This window comes from Gymnoscopelus braueri, assembly GCF_963280865.1.
Source record: "Gymnoscopelus braueri genome assembly, chromosome: 11".
In the NCBI taxonomy this organism is placed as follows: Eukaryota; Metazoa; Chordata; class Actinopteri; order Myctophiformes; family Myctophidae; genus Gymnoscopelus; species Gymnoscopelus braueri.
The window spans coordinates 32,416,883-32,436,882 of NC_137613.1; the positions used below are offsets into that span (position 1 = coordinate 32,416,883).

The 20,000-nt window shown below is 43.1% G+C and overlaps 1 protein-coding gene across 6 annotated transcripts in view; it reads left to right on the forward strand.

Annotated features, from left to right (window-relative positions):
- The window catches only part of fhod3a (formin homology 2 domain containing 3a), a 74,730-nt gene that overhangs the window by 4,714 nt on the left and 50,016 nt on the right, over positions 1-20,000 (forward strand). For all 6 annotated transcript variants that reach the window (XM_080443098.1, XM_080443095.1, XM_080443096.1 and 3 more), the window contains exons 2-3: positions 3,695-3,804; positions 7,779-7,846. In XM_080443098.1, the coding sequence (XP_080299224.1) occupies positions 3,695-3,804; positions 7,779-7,846 (178 nt within the window). The remainder of the gene's footprint in view (positions 1-3,694; positions 3,805-7,778; positions 7,847-20,000) is intronic.

Sequence of the window (20,000 nt, forward strand, 5' to 3'; positions counted from 1 at the left end):
AAATAGATGCACTGTTAGCCTAGCTGCCCCTATCTCCTTGGCCTTGGCGGTGCCCCCTTACACTTCTTGCCCTATGGTCACACCCACCCTTCAATTCCCGCATGTATGCTGCCGCAGAGCAGGGTAAATATAGCTGGGTTATTTTTAGGCTGTGAGCCCATCCGTCAGTCTGTCTCTCTGTTTCAGAGAGAGAGAGAGAGAGAGAAGGGAGACGGAGTGGAGCAGCAGGCCTTGTGATCATAGGTTGTTTCTAGTCAGAGGGTGTCGTCATGCAGCCTCTCTGAGCAGCCAGAGGACAGTGAGGCTGTACCCCGAGGACAGAACACATACTGTACAGCAGGGGTCTTCAACGTTTTTCTGGCCAAGGACCCCTTAGCTGAGAGAGAGATGAACCAGGGACCCCCAATACATATTGTATAACATTGTGTTGCAGATTAAACCTTTTCATAGATTTCATAGATTGTTTGACAGCACTATCAGAGCCTATCAGTTTTGTGTAAATTAATGTTTATTTTTGTTAATGTGTGTTTAAACTTGACCGTTGGCTCTGTACTTGGTCTGCTCTTTCTTCCCTCTACACCAAACCTCTTCGCCGAAATGCGAGGCGTTTTGAGCTTGTGGATTTGCTATTTTCGTCTAATGTTTCCCTCATAATAGGGATGCTATAGGGTTAAAGTGGTTAATGTAAAAAAAGAAAGAAAAAAAGGTCCAATCACACAAAGATTTGCCGGCCCCCCTGTAGTAACTCTGAGGACTCTCTAAGGGCCCCGACTCCCGGACCCCCTGTTGGACCCCCTTGCTATACTGCAAAAGGGTGTGCAAATCACTAACACAAACCCGATCTTAGAGCCCTATTTACACATTACACGATCGACACACTCGATAAACTAAAACCATAGTTCATCAAAAGAATGTAATGCTAAATGGTAATGTTTTTTTGAGCTGTCCCTTGGATGGCTCCCTGCACCTGTTGCCGACTCATAAACATCAGTGCCAGCTCTCTTCAGATATGTTGCTTTGCAGCTGGTCTCAAAATCAGCTCTGGTTACATTGAATACCGGGTCAATTTTGACGTTACAGAGCAGTCTTCAGCGTTACCTTAGATCAACCATTCATAGGTAGGATGTGTGTGCGTGTGTGTGCAACACAGCCCATGCAGATTGTAATCTGTATTCTGTATAGGCTAGAAAAGCTGCACGTTTGCGCATGCATAAATGTACAAATTAACGAGCATGCAAGGACTTAATTCTCTGTAACTCCCCCTTCTGTCCCTCCTTTCTTCCTCTCCCTTTCCATCAAACACACACGCACACACACACGCACGCACGCACGCAAGCACGCACGCGCACGCACGCACGCACGCACGCACGCACGCACGCACGCACGCACGCACGCACGCACACACACACACACACACACACACACACACACACACACACACACACACACACACACACACATACTGTATGGCACAAATATCAACATGTTAAGTTTCCCACAGCTGGCTTTAAATTTAACACTACTGCTTAGCCAAATGTGACCCTCCCCCCTCCCTTATCCCCCCCCCTCCCTTTGGCTTTGGTTTTCATGTTCTTTATTGCATCTCTACACCAGTTAAATCCCCTAGACATTTTGTAATACTGAAAACAGAGCTGTGCCACAGATGGTGTCTCTGTCGACGCCGGGCCCACCGTATACACTATTGTTCAAACCCATCCCGTAAACTACTGTAGGGCTCATTTTATAGCCTTATATTGTTTTAAAAAAAAGGGGTGTGAAGCAAACACAGAAAAGGCAAGGGGTGGATGTAAACTAGAAGGCTGGAAGACTGTCATTCCTGTGGGTGGTTATATACATCACACCCACTGTTGGAAGTTGTGTGTATATGTATACAGTATTTCATGTGCTACTGTGTAGAAGCTACTGGCCTTCATTTATGGTATGTTTATCTTCCCTTCTTTGGTCTTAAAGTCACACTGTATGATTTTAGTAGACTTTTTGGCGACACCTCTCGTAGCTCCGTTGTCATTACAACGTTTGTCTCCATGGAAGTGCTGCTAAAAAAGGAATTCGGTGACATTTTGGAACGTAACAAGTTGTCAGAAACAGTATTAACATTTACGTAGATCAATACATTTCCAGTGCCCACGCCATTTTGGTGCAAGTGTCGGAGGCTGACACTAGCAGATAAAAGTGGTTTAGAAAAAACACATTTTGACATTATAGTCTGTCAATAATGTTCAGTATGGTACAGTTCAGTTTAGTTTAATTCAGTTCAGTTTAGCTCAATTACATTTAATTCCGTTCAATGTAGTTTAAAGTGGGATTCAGGGCAACTTCGGTTCTCTTTGTTTGACGTACTTCGTGGAACAGGATATCGAGGTGGGACTTAATGAAGCATTGCGTTAGTTCATGCAGGGCACAGGAGTAATACACCCCTCAGCTGTAATCAGCTGTCAGTATGCTGATTGCTTTCAATCAGCCACGCTTTTCTACACACCAATCACACACCTCATTCCCTCTACAAGGCAGTCCGTTTAAATACAGTTTCCTCCAACACTGGATCTCTACTTTTCAATTGCTGCCACACGCTGCTGCTGCTTGCCTGCTGCTTGCCTCCACCACCCCAGCCTCCACCTTATAGTTCAGAGTCTTGCATTACTCAAACGTTTTAAACTGAATGTTAAAGGTTCTATGACATTCATTTTCACTTTTTTAATTTTTTATGTTTTTTTGGGGGTTTTATGACCTCAATTACACCCAAAAAATCGGAACTTTGAACATTCAGTGGATTTTCTGTGGTCTGGGGTTTTCTGAATAATTAGGCTGAAAAGTAATCTGAGCTTGGCCCTTCGGCAGTGATGTCACAGCCGATTAATCCCGCCCACTCTCCTCCTAGCCCCTCCCCTCCCCTATCCTTTCCTTTGGGGGGGGGGGCGGAGCAGAGGCGATGATTGACAGGCAAAATCCCTCACCAGCGACACCCGCAGGCAAAGATGAATTTTTCCATTGCAGTTGAAAAGGCTTTAGAAATGTGAGAGAAAAACAACTGCCATGGATCAATGGAGTGGAATTCTTTGTTAAAACCTTTTATACACGTTTGAAGGACCATGACAAAGACTTTTAATGTGTGGTAAAACTGAACGTCATGAAACCTTTAAACAAAAATTAAGAGCAGAGCCATTAACGCCAAATTTTACTGTATTCTGTTTGTTGCAATAAATGGTTAAATCTACTTATGACGTGAGTGTTGCTGACTGAAACGCTGAAATGTGACTTTAATTGATTGTCATACTACAGAATTATGACAAACAAATAACACTTCTATAAAACACAACATTTACTATAAACATTCCTTATGGTCTTATGGTTACAAGGACGGACAGTTTACCCATCAGCTTTGAAACATCTAGTTTGATTTCATGGGTACTTTAAGCTTCAATTTCACTTCAAAGATAAGTTGATAAGATCAACTTGTCTCTTCTCCCGTTGCCTGATGAAGATGATTAACATGTCTTTCATTCTCCTGTAGCCTTGATGGAGATGATTAACATGACTTTCATTCTCCCGTAGCCTTGATGAAGATGATTAACACGTCTTTCATTCTTCCGTAGCCTTCATGAAACTGATTAACATGTCTCTTCTTCTCCTATTGCCCGATGAAGTTGATTAACATGTCTCTCCTCCTCCATAGCTCGATGACTGCGCGTTGCAGCTGTCCCATAATGGCACCTATCTGGATCTGGAGTCATCTCTGGCTGAGCAGCGGGATGAGCTGGAGGGCTTTCAGCAGGAAGACACGGGGTGAGACTGACTCACACTACTCAGACCTACTACAACAGCTGAACTATGGAAACTCTGTCTCTCTCTCTCTGTCTCTCTCTCTGTCTGTCTGTCTCTCTCTCTCTCTCTCTCTCTCTCTCTCTCTCTCTCTCTCTCTCTCTCTCTCTCTCTCTCTCTCTCTCTCTCTCTCTCTCTCTCTCTCTTTGTCTGTCTGTCTCTCTCTTTCGCTCTCCTTGTAGCTCTCTCTGTCATTCTGTAATACACACACACACACAGTCGCTCACCTTACAGTGTCCAATCAACCCTAATTATTTGAGACAAAGAGATGCGTCCTTTTGCCCTTCGTTCCTCTCATACAAACACATGTTAGGATTTGCTCCGTTACTCTAAAACTGGGAGGAATTGCAGATTGCTGCTTATGGGTTTCCTGGAAGGACAAGTTCACGGAAAGTATGAAGCACTTGGAAAGAGGCAACCATACAGCCTCCCTTCCACAGCAGCATAAGAATACCTTCTCTCTATTTGTCTCTCCTTCTACAGTATTGTGCTCTCTCTCTCTTTCTTTCTCTCTCTCTGTATTTCTTTTATCTTTTCCCCCTCCTCTCTGGAGCAACATCTCACCTTCCACTAACTATTAGCTATTAGCGTGAATGCTAGCCTAGTGTGTGTGCTAGCTTCATACCAATATGACTGTTTAACAATGCACACTAGTAATTGTCAGGTAACTGAAAGATACATGAGACAGGCTCAATAGTAGGGAAGAGGCTGATGTATTTGGACCATGGTACTCGTTTGTTTCCAATGGTTTACAGACATCATGCTGCTTGCCATCGCTTATAGGTAGAATGTCTGGTAGGTGTCACCACACAGAAATACAACACAGATAAAAACAACCTGTCATGACAGAGGCTCTGTGTGTGTGGGGATGGCTGATTTAGGGTCACACGGTCACACGTGCGTGGCTGAAGGGGATTATGCAAGGCACCAAACCATCGCACCGTTGTGTGGATTTCAACAATGTTGAACGCCAATGTGCCGCAACCTGAAGGGAAGTGAACAGAAGTGAATGAGACAGGACTGTCGTGCATGCATGTGTGTACTGTGTAGTGACTGTACTCACACCCAACTCAGATTTTAATTAGTTTAACTCAGACCACCTGTATGACTGCTTAAAACAGCCATCGCCCACCCTACAATACCTACAATGAAATGTCTTTACTTGCCGAATGAATGTTTGTTGTGTATATCTGTTGTGCATGTGTGAGTGTGTTGTGGGCTTAGGAGGCATGGTTATTAGTAATCATTTTGACAGCATCAACAGTGATGGCAGATACACAGAGCCAGGTGTAAGTGTCCTGACTGTATGCTTATATTTGTGTGTTCTCATCTCATTGCTGTGTGTGTGTGTGTGTGTGCGTGCGTGCGCGCGTGCGTTAATAGTTCCCCTGGTAACCCCCAGTGGCAGGTGATGGACAGCTGAATAGAGAAGCGTTTTCTCGAAAGCAGAAGAGATCTTGGTCAACTGGTTGAGTTTGACAAGCCTGTCCGTCATCTTATATAAAACCAGGGGTCTTTCCAAGGTCATGCTAAGTGCTGGAATTTTTTTTGCTGGTTGATTTTGACTCTTTCCAGGAAAAAATAAAAGAGAGAGGGAAAAGCACAAGGGTCGCGGGCCGACACCTCTAACTAAGCCTGTTCTGTCCTCCCTCGGTGGTGCAAGTGGTGTTTACATAGTGTCAAACATGAATATAAACCAATCACACTTCATAGCTCAGCCCAGCACCACATATTTTACTTGTACTTGACAGTGGATGATGGCTGCTTTAAAGTCTTAAAGGGACAATTTACCTAAAAAATTGTGTCAGATTGTGGGTTTGAAATTGCATAGAACTTGGCTGAAAATTTTGATAGATACAGACAGTACAGGTATAGGCTAGATCCAACATATCAGCCTGAAACTAAGAATGCCAGGTGATCATTATTTGTATCACAGCGAGCATAGCCTCATGTATTTGTTTATTTAACCACTTAAACCACTTAGTTGTATGATGAATGGCAAAAATAGCCAATCTACAAGTTCACAAGGCATCACATCACAATGCGTTATGAGCTTGTATAGATCTGCTGTTTTTGTTATTTTGGGAAATAATTGTTTTAATTTCTCTGAATTTGTTTTATTTATTTAAATAGGGTCACCAAGTTGAAAGTGGTTTAAACTTTGAGAAAATAGCATTTGATCAGCGCTTTAAATTAATAAAAGAGGAGGTAGTTCCGTGGCAGTATAGTGGTATAGTCCATCGTCCTACTGGGATTTTCCAACAGTGTGGGGAGAGTTGGCTCAGAACACTGGAGTTGTTGCTGGCGTTCCTTGCGTAAACTGTAGAAGGTCGCTGTTTTCCGCTCAGTGTTTTGGTTCTCTTGCACGTTCTCTTGCACTCCAGCATCTACTCAGCCATGCCTTTTACCACATAATCTGCAGCAACTGGGTTTGGTGGCTGAGTTTCATCCTTGTTTGACATTGTAAATAAATTCCTTACGAAGCTAAGTGCGCGGTGTCAGTTCAGCACATGGTGGCACTTGGAACTGCACTAATTGGTCAATTGCTGTAAACCCTATAGGGAAGATATGGCATTGCAATCACTCCAATCATCCAAGGCAAATAAAGGCTGGGTATGTGATAGAAGCAGTTTATTTTCCTTACAGTACAGCTGTGCTGGTGTTATATCTGTGTTTTGCTTATAAGGCTGCAAATTCTAAATTCTAAATTGTTATGTAAATTGGTAGAGTTCTAAAAGTCAGGAGCGAGAGTCACTTTTAGCCAGTTTGTTTCGTTATTTTGCAGGCTCTCCCAGTGTTTCCCCAGTGTTTTCTCAACTTCCGTAAACGGTTTAAATTTAAATGCCCCGCTTAGACTGTCAACATTAGTCTACCAGTTGAGAGGCAATAAAAAATGAATTCTGAAGAAAAACAGTCTCTCAGCAGTATCCCATCATGTTAACATTGTGCTCTGTTTACTAGCATAGCTGATAACATAGCATAAATATAAGGATAGGAGGCCAGCTGCAGGGTTTGTTTGGGTGTCTGAATGTGTGTTATCCTTGCAGTATGTTATGCATGGTTAGCGTACTCCAGCTCCGTGTGGGTTATCAGGGCTTTCTCCGCTCCGTTGGGATGCTATCAGTGTGCTTGCGATGAGAGTCTGTGATTAACTCCTAGAGGCGAGCAGCGAACAGCCGAGGTCAGCAAAATGGGTTTATTGATGCAGTTTTTCAGGCCAGGCTTCCAGCGGTGTGCTGATACATTATGGACAGTGTACTGATGAAAGGAATTAATGGGACTCGGGAGGCAAGCAATTACTTTTGTGTACGCGGCGTGTGCTAACCTACAGTAGGTGTCTGGGCTAACCTTCATTTTTGTGGTCAGAATACCTTCATGTTTTTGTGGGTTCATTTTGGTTTTCGCCACAGGAAATATGTACTGTGTGTGTCTGTTGTGTCTGCTCCTGCTGTTCTGCTGTTCCATCCTCCAGGTTTAGATTGCTATCAGGATGAGGGTGCAGGCTGCCATTCAACTTGTTTTTGGCTTCCCCAACACGCCGAACATCCCTCACAGCACCTACTCTATCACATGCTATATACAGTGCATACTGTAGTGACATCATCATAACAATAACATTATGTTTGCCAAATTAATGTATGTTTACTGCATACTACTGCATATCACAGTTTTCATCAACATAAACTCCCACTGTCTCCCCCTCTCTTATATTTTCCTTTTCTGCATCTCTCATCTCTGTTTTCTCTCTGTCTTTCCCTCTTCCTCTCCCTGTCTCTCTTCCTCTGGGTTACTCTCTGTATTCTCTCTCTCTCTCTCTCTCTCTCTCTCTCTCTCTCTCTCTCTCTCTCTCTCTCTCTCTCTCTCTCTCTCTCAATCCTCTCATCCCTCTTATAATATCTCTCATTTCTTGACCTCTCTCTTTCTCTCTCTCTCTCCAGGGTCAGAGGGAAGAAGCATAGTGTTGTTCTACGTACCCAGCTGACAGTCCGCGTCCACGCCTGCATTGGTGAGTGCTGTATAACATGTTTATATATGCGTTTAACATGCACCTCACCCCCCCATTCCTGGACACAGCATGCATGTCGCCCTCCCAGTGCGTAAAGCACTGAAAAGCAGTCTCTCACACACACACACACACACACACACACACACACACACACACACACACACACACACACACACACACACACACACACACACACACACACACACACACACACACACATACACACACACACACACACACACACACACACTTGAACACATGTCAGGAAGCATGACCCCAAAGGACAACATAGTGTACTGTACTTCAGGATGGCTGCTTGGAGATTTACATGTTTACGGTGGATGTGTGTGTGTGTGTGTGTGTGTGTGTGTGTGTGTGTGTGTGTGTGTGTGTGTGTGTGTGTGTGTGTGTGTGTGTGTGTGTGTGTGTGTGTGGTGTGTGTGTGTATGTGCTGAGACCTAAGACCTCCCACTCTGAAGTAACCCCTGAGAGTCCTCAGGCTTACTGGCTGAACTGGTTTGTGACTGGATTCTGTCCATTCAGCAACATGTTGCAGTTGGGGTTTGGGGGCTGTGTTTTTTGGGGGCGGGGGGCTTGTGATAAACTGCGTTTAAATGTACATGTGAAGGTGGTGTTTGTATGACAGAGAGCGAGAGAGGAAAGTGTAAGTAGGCAGGATATGTTTGAGTGTGATTGTGTTCATGTGTGCGTGTCTGTGTGTGTCTGAGCAAAAGAGATGAAGAGAGGTATGTGTGTGTGTGTGTGTGTGTGTGTGTGTGTGTGTGTGTGTGTGTGTGTGTGTGTGTGTGTGTGTGTGTGTGTGTGTGTGTGTGTGTGTGTGTGTGTGTGTGTCCATCGTATTGTCAGAAGTGTGTGAGCATGGCCTTGGTACACTGTGTGTCAGTGAGGCCTTCCTCGTTCTCCCTCTGGGGCTGGTAAAGCTATTACTGCATGATGCCCTCGAGTCTCCTTAGTTTACACTGGGAGGGAGAGAGAGGGAGAGAGGAAAGGAGGGAGGGAGGGAGGGAACGTTATAGAATGTTGGAGGGCGAATGAGGAAAAAAGGAGAGAGTATAGAGGGTAAAGAGAGCAAAATAAGATACGATAAGAGGAAGGAAAAATGTCGGAGCCAAGGCAGAGAGTGAGAGCAGATGGAGAGAGAGAGAAGGGCAAAGTGAGAGAGCGCAGAGCTCATTGTCAATGTGGTCACAACGAACATGAGGTAGTCGACAAGTCCCCTTAATGCCAGTCATTCTATTCATGTATTAACTCATGTGCCTTTTCATTCGTTGTAGTTTTTCCTTGCAAAATGTTTTCATTCTTGTCGTTATGCACTGTACAACCCTGAGTGTTCATTTAATCCTCAGAGTGTACAAACAGATCTTTACAGGTCCATTTGTACATTATATTACTGTGTGTGTGTGTGTGTGGTCACTGAAAAACAAATGAAGCAGGTGTCAGTTGAAAATACTGAACCGGGTAGAGTATTTATTCAATAGAATCACCTCAACACATGTTTTGTTACATCAGTTCAACCAGTGGTTCTCAAAGTTGGGTTCTTAAGGACCCCCTGGGGCCCTTGAAGGGGTTCCAGGGGGTCCCGAGCAAAATATGTTAATATAGAATCACCACTTGAACCCTATTTTATATTTTGGGCATTCGGAAATATCCAATCTACAAGCTCAAGACGATGAAACTTTTGGAATGATTTAGACATTTCTTAACACAAATGTTTTCTTCTGGGGTCCCTGGCACAACATGTTTTCAGATGGGAGTCTGCGGCCAAATACAATTTGGGGGTCCTTGACATGTTTGACAAATAGACAAATGTTTGAGAACCACTTAATTAAACCAAATGAAACCACAATTGAATACAAATACAACAGATTTCTTTTTCAACCTGATGCTATTCAAAGTTGCCCTCTTTTTCAAGTCTCCTTACTTTTCTATCTCTCTGCCTATCATCCCCTCTTCCTTCCTCCATACCACGTCTACATGGTCCACATTCTCTGCGCCAGTGATAGTAGTGCTAATTCTGGACACTAGAATCACTGCCTCCGATTGGCCGAGAGCCTGAGGAAAGGGTGAGATGTCAATGGGGGTGGATTTTGGTCTGTTAAAGAGTGGTCGCACGCACACCCAGTATATTCTCTCTCTCTCTTTCTCTCGCCCTCTCTCTATGTACTAGTTGCCATTACCCTCTGTAAAGCAATTACAATGAGATCATAATAATCATAATAATAACAACAACAATAATAATAATAATAACAATAACAACAACGATAAGGGTAATAATAATAATAATAATAATAATAATAATAATAATAATAATAATAATAATAATAATAATAATAATACTATATTTATATAAAACTTTTCAGAAACACTTAACAAAGTTCCAAACAGTAAAATATGATACAATAAAGCAATGCATAAAATAAATAAGGGATGACTAATGTCGATATAGGTTACTACGTGGCCCTCTGCCCTCAGTAGAGTGGGGGGTTTAGTGAAGTCCCGGGAGCGTTTGAGACAGATGAGCTCTGCTCTTAAGTGGATGAGAGGAGCTGAGCACGCAGCCACCTGCTGCACACATACACACGCACACGCGTGCACAATCGCATGCACATATACCCACATGAATGCACAAATGCATGCACATTCACACCTGCACAAGTGCATGCACATTCACACCTGCGCAAGTGCATGCACGTGTGATCACACCACATAAACATTACAGCATTCCCCTTGTCAGCCTCAAGTGTCTCTGTGTGATTGAAGTGGGCAGTGGTATAAAATAAATCACACACACACACACACACACACACACACACACACACACACACACACACACACACACACACACACACACACACACACACACACACACACGCGCACGCACGCGCACACAAGGGATCTTCTCATAGCTTTTCTTTGTTCAAACCAGTTCCCGACTACATTTGCATGTCCCTTTCAGGGCAAAACATTGTATTGCAAAAACGCTTAATGGAAAAAGGCTGCTTCTTCACCAAATGATCTGCGTTCCTATTTGAAGGGTCTTCATGAGTGGAATTTGAGTTTCATCCCATGATGCCAAGGCTCATTGTATCGACCACAGCCCAGGTTGCACAGCAGCTGGGCACAGATGCCGTGCAGCGGTGGCTCATGTTTTGGAGCGCTGGTTGTAATTCCACAGTATTAGGCATATAATCAGTGGGATCCATTCAGTACATGGACCCACTTCCTCTCTCCTCCCGCTTTCACCCATTATTTTGCGTGAAAGCGGGAGGGATGCATGGGAATCCATGCCTCTGCTTTTGATATCCCCTCCTCTGGTCATTAATGCTTTTCCTTTTGGAAAATGTAGACTATTTTTTTTTACCAATCAAACCCTGCACAGCAGACTCATTGCATTGAGCTGTCCACTCATCTGCCAGTGTTGAATTAACTCTGAGGATTTTACTGTGTGTAATCTGTCATGAACCCTGACCTTGAAATCTTTATAGTGGTCAGTGGGACCTGTATCAGAAAGGCCTGGATCAATCAAGGATTTGACAGGCATCTGGTCATTTGCAGGATCGTGTGTTTTTCTTTGAGACACATTTGTACAAGCTGGATGCATGACATGTAACTGTATGTGTGGATTACAGATCTGGATAGATGGATAACACTAAGTCTTTGAGTTTTGTAATTAAAATGTGGGGCAGGAACTCTTCCCTTCCTTTACGTTCTTAATCCTCTTGTCAGTTGAGCCACTCTTCTGCTGTGACTTGTGATTGGTGGAAGTCGGTAACATTTGTGGTAAGGTCAAAAAGGTCAGGGGACTCAGGACTTATTCCACCAGGCGATGAACTCTTTCATTCATCGAACTTCTGTTAAGCTCACAAGGCCTAAAAGTTGATCATCGGTTTTTCTGGATCTACAAATGACACGTGACGTGTCACCAAACCAGTGCTACTTCTAAACAAAAGATTGGGATTTTGACCACTGTGACAGCGTGTGTGTGTGTGTGTGTGTGTGTGTGTGTGTGTGTGTGTGTGTGTGTGCGTGTGCGTGTGTGAATGTTTAATGGGGATTTCTTTTTATCAGCCTGGTCAGCAGAGCTGCAGCTTCATTACCCTCAAGGCTATCTGGGAACCCATTTGGTAAAAAAATTAAAGTCTGTCCTGAGAGATTACTTTCAAGGCAGTGGGTCTGCTTTACAGAGGCTGTCATGGTGCTTTAATGATCCAGCCTTTGTCAGCACTCAGCACCGACCTGACCCCATGAGAGATTGGGTTCAGTTTTACAGTTAACTGTAACTGGAGTGTCCTTGTTTTACCACACCTAAAGGGATTATAGCTTATTATCCGTTTTTTGTTTTGTTTCAATCTCTGTACTGTACATGCAGTACCGTATGTATCTGTTTCCACATTCTGTATTATAGCTTTCTCTTTTTAACCCATTAAGACCGGGAACGCATCTGTGTCATTTTAGATTTCTTTGGCTATTCAAAAATAGCAGATATACAAGCTTGTAGATTTGCTATTTTTGAAAAATCGTGAAAATGTGTGCAAATCTTTGAATATAATGGAATATATTTTTTAAGTGAACATTTGTAACTCAAATCTTTGCTTCTGAGGGTCCCTGGAACCACATATTTTGAGATGGGGGTCCGCGGCCAAAATACAATTTGGGGGTTCTTGACATGAAAACGTTTGAGAACCACTGATATAGAAACATAAGTATTTTCTGAAAACTGACCGATGACATTGTGTAGAATCGGTCTCAGGTCTAAATGGGTTAATACCTTTTCTTGGTATTTCTATGGTATACTGTAACTACGTTTTTTCAGCCGCCTGGTTAATCTCCCTCTTCTGACTGCCAGGGAAGCCTGTGATCCGGAGAAGCTGCCCATCACAGTGCCTCTTGCCTCAGAGTTAATTTTAGCATGCCAGTTGCAGCAGACATGCACGCCTGTTGCTGGCCTGGAGAGGAGGGGTGGTGGTGGAGACCCACTGGAGAGAGAGGTGGCGCTAGGTTGGAGGTGTGGGGGTTGGGGGTCTGTGGTGAACTGTATAGGTGTTATCTTTGGAAAGTGTCGACGGCACAGAAACGTGTGAGGTTGGAGTGGTGGGGGTCACGGGGCAGGAAAGTACTGGACGTCAGAGGGCGGAATGACAGAATTACTGTGTGACGGATAAAGAAAGGCTAATGACAGAAGAGCAGACTGGCGAGGAGAGTCTATATCAGTGGTTCTCAACCTTTTCAGGCGGTGACCCCCCAAAATAATCATAGAGAGGGATAACCTATGGTTATATACACTATATAACTAGCACATCTGCAGTGGTTGGAGGTGGTCTCTCCTTACTCTTCTGCTGAGAAATTTAGACCCTGGTATCGGGTAGGACGGTCTACTGGTTGACAAGTAATGCTGCCTGAAGGTTATAAGCACACTATCTCCTCCAGACATGTGGGTATTCCCTACTGTCATTGTTGGTCTCCCGGAACCCCTGCAACATGAAACTTACGGAAACGTAATATCCATGCTCATTTCTTCATAATGAGCAGATTCTAGCCATTCCCCTAGCCATCTTTATATTCAGCAAAAAGATATTGTATTTTGCAATCTCAGGACAAACAAATGTATTTTAGACCAACATGTTGACCACAGAATTAAAATGAATTTCAACTTGTGGGGACCTGAAATCTTTCCCAGAACCTAAAATTATCCTAAATGTATGCCTGCATATTGGACTTGCATGACACTCCATCGAAACATTTCACTTCCCCCACAATTGGCTCTATTCCCACGATATCTAAATGGGACACAATATATCATCAAGGCAGACAAAGGATGCTATGTGACAAGCTCAAACCCACGTTAATTAGCAGTTCACCAGGTGAAAGAAAGAGTCGGATCGACAAACAAAAGACTGCGTGTGTTTGGAACTGATTCAAAAACCTTGCCACTTAGCTCTGGAATTCAGGAACCCCTTCTCCTTTTTTATCTTCTTTTTCGTATGGCTTTTATTCAGCAGAATTTTTGCGGTCCAATTATCCACCTCTAACAACCCCCTGCGGTAAGGGAGGGGTGGGCTGGGGGTACTGGAGGTGGAGGTACAGTATGAAGTTGACTCACTTGTGGTTTTCACTTTTTCATGCTGTTGCCTAACTAATTAGCAGGAGGCCAAGAAGAGACTGAGGGTTTGTGTGTTGCATATAGGGCTGGGCGATATGACTTAAAATATCACAATGTCACAATTAAGCTACTTTGAGTACTCAGAAAAGCGCTGTAATTGTATGTATTATTATTATTAATAATTATTTTAAAAAATTGCCTTGATCACGATTAATGAACGTTTATAAAAAAAAGGCAAAAATAGCAGATCTGCAAGCTCAATGCATAGCAATGCGCTGTGTGAGCTTGTACATTGGCTATTTTCGCATAGTGCCTGGGCTTCCTGGTGGCGCCAGTGTTTTTACTTGGCCTCCGAGGAGTATGCGTGCACAGTTTCATGCCGATTTGTCCAATAGTGCCGGAGATTAGCTGCTCACAGTCAGACGGACACACGGACACACATGGACACACGCACACACACACACACGCACACACACACACACACACACACACACACACACACACACACACACACACACACACACACACACACACACACACACGACAATTAGAATATTTTCGTGTCGATTCATTGATATATAAGAAAATTCAAAAATATATAAAAACCTGCTTCTCAATTATTCCATTAACCTACATGAGCACGCATAAGTTTGTTATTGGTTCAAATATATAAATATATTAAAAATAAATAAATATGTTCAAATATATAAATATGTTTTATATATTTTTGGTTTAATGTCCACTCCCAGCCCTTGTTGCATGTCGTTCTTGTTAACCTCTCTCTCCCTGTGTCTTTCTCTCCTTCATTCTCAGCAGAGGATTAACACTTATGCTAAAGCTAATGTTAACTGTAGTCTTCACACCAATCCTCAACCATCCATTTTGACGGATGTGAACTACATTTACTATACAGCATTTTTCTAGTCTTTACGACCACTCAAAGCGCTTCACAAATCAATGTATGCCTCACCATTCACCCCCATGCACACACCCCCTTCGACATGTAATGCCAGGCGGAGCCAGGGATTGAACCGGGAACCTTCTAATTCCCAAATGACTGCTCTACTCCCTGAGCCACCCTAACCTTGGCCTACCTTAACCCTGTAACAGCTTGAGCCTGGTCATAGCCTCGGACACGGCAAAGTCTTTATTCGGCCATGGGTCTCATTACTCTTCTATTGAGATATTTTGACCCTGGTGGCGGGTAGGACAGCTACTGTACTGTACTGACAAGTAGTACTGTCTGAAGCCCATAAGCACAATATCTCCCCTGACCAAGTGAGGGTTCCCTCTGAGCCTAGCAGTAGATTTTCGTCCCAGGTAGGACTAGGACTTGAAGCTTATGCATTGCAGATTTAACTGATAGTGACATCTCAGCTGAGAGCACAGCATAAAACCACTTCAGTCTGATGACCAGTGTGTGTGTGTGTGTGGGGGGGGGGGGGGTATGGCTCAGTTCCAATGTCCCCCCTGAACCCTATACAGACTTCAGTGACATGATCTGGTAAGTGATTGAGTGTTTGAGGCTAGGGCTCCAAATTGTATAAAAGGAATGGGACAGCGCTTTGAAGATGAGTCCTTCATTCATTACACTTTACATAACTTACAGTTTAAAACTCACTGTCCTTATTTACAGTCAGTGTTTAAAGGCTGTGGTTGTTTGTTATTATTATTATTATTATTATTATTATTATTCTATTTAGGTTATTCTGTTCATTTAATTTGTGTTTAGATTAGGGTTTGTATATTATTCTTTTTAAATTGTATTTCCATCTTCTGTATTTTCTTATCCCATATCCCTTGTTTTGACTAAATATATCTCCTCCATTCCGTCTCTTTTTGATAACGGTGGGAAAGCACCACTGTTTGTTGACATTCTAACCGGCCAGCACAATTTGCATACTTAATGATTGACGTTTCGAGGATTCCCCACAACGCTATGAACTGTGGGTAATTCCCCTAGGCAAGGTCTGCGTCGATGCTGACTTTACAGAAAGGGTGCATAAGGGCTCTGCCTGCCAGAGCCCTCACTGACTTGATGATTTCAAATGGGACAACCCTCAAGCCCTCACATGCGTCAGTGAGTCTGTAAGAGGGGGCAATGGAACTGGGCCTATGATGACTATTTAATTCTCATTCTACTACTCTGCCACCAAAATGTGGAATGCCCTGACACCATCCATTAAAAGATGTAAATAACTGGATTCTTTCAAAACTAGCCTGAAAAACCATCTATCAGGAGACCACAAGGGGAGGTAAATGCAATTTCCCATAGAAAGGAGACGTCATTCACTGCAGACGTTTTCCCCTTTTCTCCTTCGTACATATAGTGTTTTGTATTTGTTGATGACATGTATTATTGTGTTATTTTTTTATGCTATGTTGCTGAATACCACAATGGAAACAAGTCCCCAGGACATTATTGTGTTATCCTTTTAGCCTTAACGTCTGACTGTACCTAGTGCTGTTTACATTTCTGACTATAAAGTGTTCAATCAATCAGTCTAAGTCCAGCCATGGGGTCTTTGAGGAAGAGATGACTGCCGTGGGTAATAGTGGAGATTTAGTGCATTTGGTGTCCATCGTAGTGGGAGATAAGCCTTGGTAATGGCATCGTGTGCCACTGAGATAATATTTGTTAATGGCGTGGGGGTGGGGGAGGGGGCCAGAAGGATGAAACCGACATAAAACATTGTCACGTTCTGCTGATACACTGCTTTCTGGTATCGAGGGTACATGCTGAGCAAGCATGATCTACCTTTATATCATTGTGACCTTCTCTCGTGTCCGTTCCGCACACTAAAATGCGGAGCGTTAATGTCCATTAGTGAGGGTCCATTTTACCTCTCTCAGGGTCAAATTAGCGCTCTGGATTTTGTTGTGTCCTCTCCTTTGTTTCTGTCTCATATTTGCTTGTGGTCACACAGTGAGCTCATTAGTTTCATTCCTGAGCTCTGTGGCAGGCAGGCAGGCAGGCAGCAACTCCATCTTTCATCTTTTATTTCAGAGAATGTCTCCACCCCTCTGTAACCTTTATCTCTTTTATTTTTGTCGACCGGTCCTCATTCCTTTGTGAATCTATATTTGCTCCACTCGCGTCACGATTTGTTCTCCCGGACACCTGTGACTTTGACTCGACCAGTTGAGCCCAGAGGTTGATCCCTCTGTGTGTGCGTGAGCTTGCACGTGCAACTGCCTGACGTGTAATTGCATTGTGTCCGTGGAAGTGCATTCTTGTAATTTGCGTGTGTGTGCGTGTGCTGTGTGCATGCATGTGTGCACATGGCGTGAGTTTGTTTTGCTATGCCAATGAGTTGTTTAAACACAGCTCTTCTTGAAAACATGCAGCCAGGTCTGTACGTGTCAGTAACTCTGTTTTACTGATGTACAGCTATGATAACGTGTGTGTGTGTGTGTGTGTGTGTGTGTGTGTGTGTGATTTGGTGTGTTTCATTACACCAAATCAACTGTCACACAATTCCGAACACATGGCTCCTCTCCCGTTTTCATCCCCCTTTCACAGAAGAGGAAAAGGGAAAACAGGAGAGGGAGGGATAGTTTCCCCTCTCTGCCCTCATCAGCAGCTGAAGCCCTGAGGAACGACCCAGAGCATTGCACCCACATGAGTCATGCCTTACTAACTGCTGAAGGAGATGGAGAGATGGAGCGAGAGAGGGAGAGAGGCGTGGTTGACGGAATGACGAGGCATAAGGGATGGAGGTGTAGAACAGTGGGAAGTGGTAGAATAATTGTACGGTGGTATAACCGTTTCATTTACAGCAGAACCCTCACCTCGTGTGAATGCCCTCCAGCTGTCCTGCATCTGTACTGCAGTCTGTGGGCTTTGATTACACACAACAGAATTGGCTAGCCTAGTACCTACGAATAGAATACAGACAGACAGACGTTAAAGAAGGTAATAATAATAAGATGCAGCATGCCATGCCTGAGTTTAAAAGCATAAACGGATAGATAAATTCATAAAAGTTAAAATATATAGGTTGAAAATATATACAGTATATATGTACTGTATATAGGTAAATACAGTCTATATACACTGTACTCAGTCTCCACTATCGCTAAAAATAACCAAAAAAAGAACGTACTGTATGTATACATTGATTTACTTATTTGTGCTGGTACTGGCAGAATGCATAATACTATCACGACATGCAATAATAACAGGTGGATGGATGTTTATGTCTTTTATGGCAGGGTTTTTATGATCCAGTGGTTATAGTGTATATGAGTCCGTTGAGCACAGCGTGGTGAGGTGTCTGTGTATGTTCTCTGTGTATGTGGCAGGGTTTTCCCTGGGCTGCAGTCATACTGACAAACTTGAGCTGTCCAACTGCTGCTGTGTCCTGGCACTAAATAGCACTGTTTGGGGTTTGTCTCCCTAGCCTCCCTGCACTTACTGGAAGAAAGCAAGAAATACGACACTACATACTGTATGTGTAACTTTGTGTGCACGCACAGTCAAATCTGGAGTGCTAATTTAGCTATGAGAGTGTACAGATGTAACCAAATGGGCCATTTCTGACTTGCAAATATATAAAACAACAATGACGATTTTACTCTTTGCATACATATACTGTATGTGTATCTTATGTAGCTTTCTACACTTAATTACTCTGGATTTTACTATGTAGTATGTGTGTACTGTTTGTGTGCATGTGCGTTTTGTGCACTGTAAGTGCGCACACAATTGCACCCACACAAACGTCTGCGCGGCCTGTCTGCCTGTTTTAATCATTTGGTCACGATTACATAATCCAATAAAACATTACAATCACCAAAAGCTAAACATCCAGAAAGCACTGGAGAATCACCCCGCAGCGGGCATTGGTGGGACGGCAGGACGGAGAGAGGTAATGGGTTTAGAGGATGTGCGAGGGGAGAGAGAGAAAGAGAGACAGAGAGAGAGAGAGAGAGAGACAGGGACACGGATCATGTCCAGGGAAATGGCCGGTGAATCGCTTAACGGCTAAGAAACAGAAGGGAAAACAAAACAGGAGGAAATGCACCTGCCAGACTAGACGAACACTTGGCCAGGAGTTATGTCACTCTGCTCTGCTGACTTACAGGTAGAGGAGAGGAGTGCAAATGAAAGGAAAGGAAGACAGAGAGGAAGATATCTCTGGACAGGTTGTTAGACCAATGGTTTTCTACCTTTTTCATATCAAGGTCCATTATTTATTCGGCATTCGAAACCACGGACCAATGTTTGATGAGATTTAGCCTCTCAGACCCAATTCTTCTACATTCTCTAATTGTGTAGACTTCTTGTAAATTAAGTAATGATTATGTTTAACAATAACTTAACTCTTGAGAGCGTAAAATGATTTTTACACTCTCAAGAGTTAAAGATCTATAATCTATCTATAATCCATCATTTAGCTGGGAACCCCAGCTAAATGGAATCCCCTCAAGGACCACTTGCAGTCCCCGGACTGGTTGAGAACCACTGTGTTAGACATCAGCTCTAGTAGAGCAACTACATGAGCTTCCATCGATGGTGATTGTCTTGAACCAATGTACAAGTTCTGTTTTGGTCTGTCTTTTCAGTAACAACAGAGGACTCTGCTAAATCTTTAAATCAAAACAACAGTGCTCACATGAGTAGATTTGTACATATAGGTTTATTGTTCTGGTCTTTGTTCTTGCTTATGTTTCTACTTGATTCTGACCATGTCATTTTTACTATATTATACATTTCTTTACTTATTTTTACTTGTAATATTATATTACTATGCATTATTTGCCCAATGTAATTGTGATGTCCATGTCAAATAAACATAAATCAGTCAATCAATATAGGATTAGGAATATGGGTTAGAGACAAACAGAGTTTGTTCTTATCTGCTGTTTATATTATCTGTAATTTGAGTTTTTATGACTGCTGTAATTGCCATGGGGACTTCTGATAGAAGGCCGAAGAGCAGAGATTCATTTACTTTCTCAGTGCAGATAAGAGTGACTGAGCTTCCATGTCCTCTTCCAGGAGGGAGAGGAGGTATGTGCATGTGAGAC